The sequence below is a fragment of the Vicia villosa genome, linkage group LG3 (genome assembly GCF_029867415.1).
Source record: "Vicia villosa cultivar HV-30 ecotype Madison, WI linkage group LG3, Vvil1.0, whole genome shotgun sequence".
Lineage (NCBI taxonomy): Eukaryota > Viridiplantae > Streptophyta > Magnoliopsida > Fabales > Fabaceae > Vicia > Vicia villosa.
Window position 1 is genome coordinate 47,826,327 of NC_081182.1, and position 5,268 is coordinate 47,831,594.

At 33.2% G+C, this 5,268-nt stretch overlaps 1 protein-coding gene across 1 annotated transcript; it reads left to right on the top strand.

Annotated features, from left to right (window-relative positions):
- Positions 1-558: 558 nt before the first annotated feature.
- On the top strand, positions 559-5,268 carry LOC131661316 (spermine synthase-like). The gene is made up of 11 exons (XM_058930816.1): positions 559-758; positions 1,383-1,603; positions 1,706-1,750; positions 2,147-2,223; positions 2,305-2,427; positions 2,751-2,855; positions 2,928-3,000; positions 3,146-3,217; positions 3,616-3,811; positions 4,616-4,745; positions 4,880-5,268. The coding sequence occupies exons 2-11, from the start codon at positions 1,414-1,416 to the stop codon at positions 4,955-4,957; spliced, it is 1,089 nt and encodes a 362-aa protein (XP_058786799.1). The 5' UTR covers positions 559-758; positions 1,383-1,413; the 3' UTR covers positions 4,958-5,268.

The following is a 5,268-nucleotide window of genomic DNA, read 5'->3' on the forward strand; positions in this document are numbered from 1 at the left end:
AGAATATTAAGATATAATTTTTCAATAAAAAGTAATGTTATTCTTACACCCATATTCTACACTAAATATTGTTCATCGTATTTAAAAAACATTGTTCACCGTATAAATACGATAAACAGTGTTTGATGTAACTATTGGTGTATAATATAGGTGTAAGAATAACACTACTCTAAAAATATGTTCTGTTACATTGTTATTTTCTCTTATTCTCATTTCTTAAATAATATAAAAATTATATTTGTCATGATGATAAATAGCACAAATCATGTATTTAAGAAATTGTATGTAAATTTTTTTTAAAATTAAATTCTACAAATTGTTTTATTTTTATTAATTTGAAAAGTAATATAAAGAAGTGTTACATCTGTGAAAAAAATTGTCAAAAATAACCCTTAAAATTTTATAAATATGTAATTATTTTTTATTACATATTAAGATATTTTTCATAAATAATTGTGATTCAATAACCATATAATATAAAATAGGGAAATGCTAAGTTCGCAAGACCCTATAAAATATAACATCAACATCAAAGCATTAAGTCATTAATTTAAAAATAACTTAATGGAATCCATTTTCTCGCAGAGAGATAAAGTAGAATAAAATTCCTATAAATTGATGCATTGAAGCCTCCATTTTTGTCCCGAAGAAGCAAGAAAAATACTCAGAGAGAGAACAAATAGTTTCTTCCGTATCCATCTTTTCCCCGCTCCGTCTCAACGCTCAATCAACCTTCCACCGACATTCTCACCAGACAGGTAATTTTCTTCTCTTTTCTCTCCACTCTTTTTTCCCTTTTCCGCTTTTTTTCATATCCTAAACCCTAGCGGTTTATGCTATTTCGCTGAAAAAGTGCAGCGTAAATTAATAAATATTTTAAAGTTTTGGTTTTCGATATTTCTCTTTACTTTATCTGTCACATGTTGGAGTTTTGTTTTTTTTCTCTCCTGATTTTGTGAATATAATATTTTCTCAAGCTTAATATGTTGCTAATTAGACAGAATGAATGATCCATGCTGCAATTAACATGATTATTTTATGGAAACTCATATCATGCATGCTGCACACTCATAATTCATTTAATACTAATATTAACCATAAAGTTCTGATTTTTCTCCGTTTTATTGGTGGTTATTTTCTTCAATCACTTTTGTCTTATAAATATAAATAATGCAGTGCTTTTTTTTAACCTTTGCTATCATGGGTTTATGATTTTGTAAACTGAGATACTTTTGTTTTGGAATTTAAGTCTAACTTTTTTGGGTGCTCTTCCCTTTACTCTCTGCTTTGTGACTTTTGATATTTGTTTTCTGAGCTCAAGTGAAGTGCATAAATAAAATTTGTTCTTTAAGGGTCTTGTAATTGGTGTGTTTATTATTCAGAGACTGGAGCTAGTGAAGAAAAGGGTAATCTATGGGAGACGCCGGAGAAAGAGATTTGGGATGCCAGAAGATTATGGATGGGAAGGAGAGTAACAGGAATGGCTTGGAGAAGGAAATTCCTTCCTGTTGTTTGAAAGCCATGGCTTCTGCACCTGAGTTGGAGTCAAACTGTCACTCTACTGTTGTTTCTGGGTGGTTCTCAGAATCTCAAACTTCCTCTGGTCATTATCAGCTTTTTTTAATTTGTATTCCTTCATATATGTCGCCGTTTTCATTCCACTAACAACAATCTATTGTTTCATTGTTTGGCATCTTTTTTACAGGGAAATCTGAGGAAGTTGTTTATTTCAACAACCCAATGTGGCCGGGTGAGTGTTATTCTTGCCCATGCATTTATTTATGCTTCACCTTGTGAGATCGAGTGTGTGTTTTTCTTTCTTTTTGATGTTTGGTAACTGAAATTGCAAACTTTACTGTTAAAAGATGACCATGTTCTTTTTTTTTCATGACTTTCTTGTTTAATATAAAATTTAGAACTAAAATTTTGATGTACTAGTATTGAACATCTTTGTTGAACCTTTTGGAGACACATCCATTTTTCTATTTACTCACCAAATACATGATCTTATTTTCTCCTTTCTGAGCTACATGTCATGGTAACACACACGTCTATAAATGCTCTCACTCTCGTTGCCTACTATGTAATTTGTGTGTGTGAGAGTATATGACGACTGCTGATGGCTTTGGTGTGTGACTATCATTAGGAGAAGCCCATTCAATCAAAGTGGAGAAGATATTGTTCAAGGAAAAGTCATTATACCAAGAGGTCTTGGTTTTTGAGGTTTGGCATCTTCTTCCTATATTGTTATATTCAATTCTACCTATAAGTTAGGAGTGATTAACACTTTTCTTCTTTTTACAGTCATCAACGTACGGGAAAGTTCTTGTACTTGATGGGATTGTTCAGTTGACTGAGAAGGATGAATGCGCTTACCAGGAGATGATAACTCATCTTCCCCTCTGTTCCATTCCGTCCCCCAAAACTGTAAAGTCTATCGATCTGATCATCACTGTGTCGGGTCTCAACTTATATAGTGTCTCATCGTTGACATAATATTGAAGTACCTTTGGTTTCAATTTAAAAAATACAGTTCTCTATATCACTCGGGGAAAATGATATTGCAGAATAACGTAGTTCCTTTGATGTTCAGTGGTTTTGCAGTTGCTTCTTCCTGTACTATTCTTAAATGTTTCTGTTGATCTTATCACCTTGGCTAAAATTTGAAAGGATTGAATTTAATACATTTTTATCATCTGCTCTTTCCTTTACTGTTTATCTGCTAAATGGTTTTTATGTTGTTAATTCAGGTTTTAGTTGTTGGTGGTGGAGATGGTGGGGTTCTAAGGGAAATATCCCGTCACAGCTCTGTGGAGCATATTCATATTTGTGAGATAGATAAAATGGTTATTGATGTAAGCTATGGCCTATTTTAATATAACTCATTTCCTTATTGAAGTGAACTTATTGCAATGGTTATTTTGTAGGTTTCTAGGAAGTTTTTTCCAGAGTTAGCTGTGGGGTTTGACGATCCTCGTGTACACTTGCATGTTGGTGATGGTATATATGTCTATGATGCTAGTCTCGTTTTAATTTTGTAATGTTGCCAACTTTGTGGCTTTATATTATATATATATACTGATAGCGAACTATTAAGGTTGTGTAGGCTTCTTCATTTGATATTCTTCCTACCTATTTTTGGCAGCTATTGAATTTCTTAAACGTGCTCCTGAAGGGAGGTATGATGCTGTGATTGTTGATTCCTCAGATCCTGTGGGTGAGTTATTTCAATTCTAAATGCTTTGCCTAATATATTCGTTAAAGAATGTATATTATTGGAATTAGCACTGAACAGGGCATATGTTCTTTTGAAATGAAAAACAAAAATAGTGCTTTGAGGATATAATTTTTCACCAGTTTGGAAATTGCTTAACTATATCATTGATCTGGAACTATTTTATCTCAATTTTAAACACTTGTTGAAGTTACGGGTTTTAGATAAAAAGAGGACACAAACAATAAAAGCTTGAATTTTATCCAAAAAGCTTCATTTTCATATGATTTTCTCTGAATTTTTGTTCCTAAAACATTTACATTAAATTACATTTTCTAATTTCTTGTAATGTTAACAGATTAAGATATTTATCAACTCACAAGTTCACATTTGTAATTTAGGTCCTGCCCAGGAACTTGTAGAGAAACCATTTTTTGAGACTATATCTAAGGCATTAAGACCTGGTGGAGTTCTTTGTAATATGGCAGAAAGTATGTGGCTTCATACACACCTTATTCAAGACATGCTATCCATTTGTCGAGCAACATTTAAAGGTTCTGTACATTATGCATGGGCAAGTGTTCCAACATATCCAAGGTATAGTTTACACTATTCAATTTGCTAGTAAATTTGTATTTGATTCTATTTGAAGTTCTTTTGGTTATACTTTTGAATTTTTTTCTATTTTCCAAGTCTTCCATTTCCCCGTGTTGTAAGAGTGAGGGTAATTTTTCTGACTTTGGGACAATTACACCTCATGATAAATTGGATCCCACTGATGGATCTACTACAATTGGTGGTCCCATAAAATATATGATTATGATTGGTGCATTGCTGTAATTACTATGATTGCAGGAATTACTATGCTTATGATTATGATTGGTGGATCTACTATGATTGGTGGTCCCATAAAATTTCCTAGGAGTCATGGACCTTATTTTTCCACGTGTTATTAATTCGATCCCCACAGACGGATCTACTATAATTGCCGGTCCCATAAAATATATGATTATGATTGGTGTACTGCCGAAAAATTCATAGGAATCACGAACCTTTCTTTTTACCCCTCGTTGAAAATGTTACAAATTTGTATATTAAAAAGTTAAAATTCAGGCAAGTCCATCCTATCCTTTTGGGCTGTATCACGATGCATTAGTGTGCATCAAGGACGTGGTCGGCTTTCACATTACCTTCTTGAGGTGCAGTCACTTTGTTATAACTGATTTTTTTTTTGTGTAAGAAAGCCGGAATTTTTACTTGCCTAGTTTTGCATTTTGGAACAGTGTAGCCGTAACAACTAATCAGCGCTCTGACAATTGCAATACTTGATTGTTATTTTGGTTCATCTTGATAATATTGGTAATTATTTGATACTTATTCTATTCCATTCTTGGCATGCAGTGGTGTGATAGGATTTCTTCTTTGCTCAACAGAGGGGCCACATGTTGATTTCGTGAACCCCATCAATCCCATTGAAAAGTTAGAAGGTGCTGATAAGCACAAAAGGAAACTTAGGTTCTATAACTCAGAGGTAAGTATGTTGTCCTTATGTTGCATTTACTTAATTTGTTGGTATGAGTTTTGCAACAAGATATGTCCTTTAAGATTGTATATTGCCAGGAAACCTACACGCAAGAAAGATCTCATGACCGTTTTCTTATGCAGATACATTCAGCTGCTTTTGCACTGCCTGCATTTCTGAAGAATGAAGTGAGCTTGCTCGGCAATTATTCTCGTCAGTAGCAATGATTGTTAGCGTATTATCATAAGTCATTTGGGGAAACAGAGCAATGTGTGAGAAATAGGAAACTGGTGTGGATATTTATGAGAGAAATAGAAACCTCTGGTGTGGTTATTAATGAGAGAAGTAGAAACCTGGTGTGATTATTTATGTCATCCAATTCCATTTGTGAACCCATTTAGCTTTGTTGAACTTTATGAGATTTGGGATGACATTGTCTCTCGTTTACATATTAATGTATTAAATAATTTGCGACGCATTGTGTGGATGTTAACATATATATAATATCATTGAAAGTGTGTGTAGCTTGGAT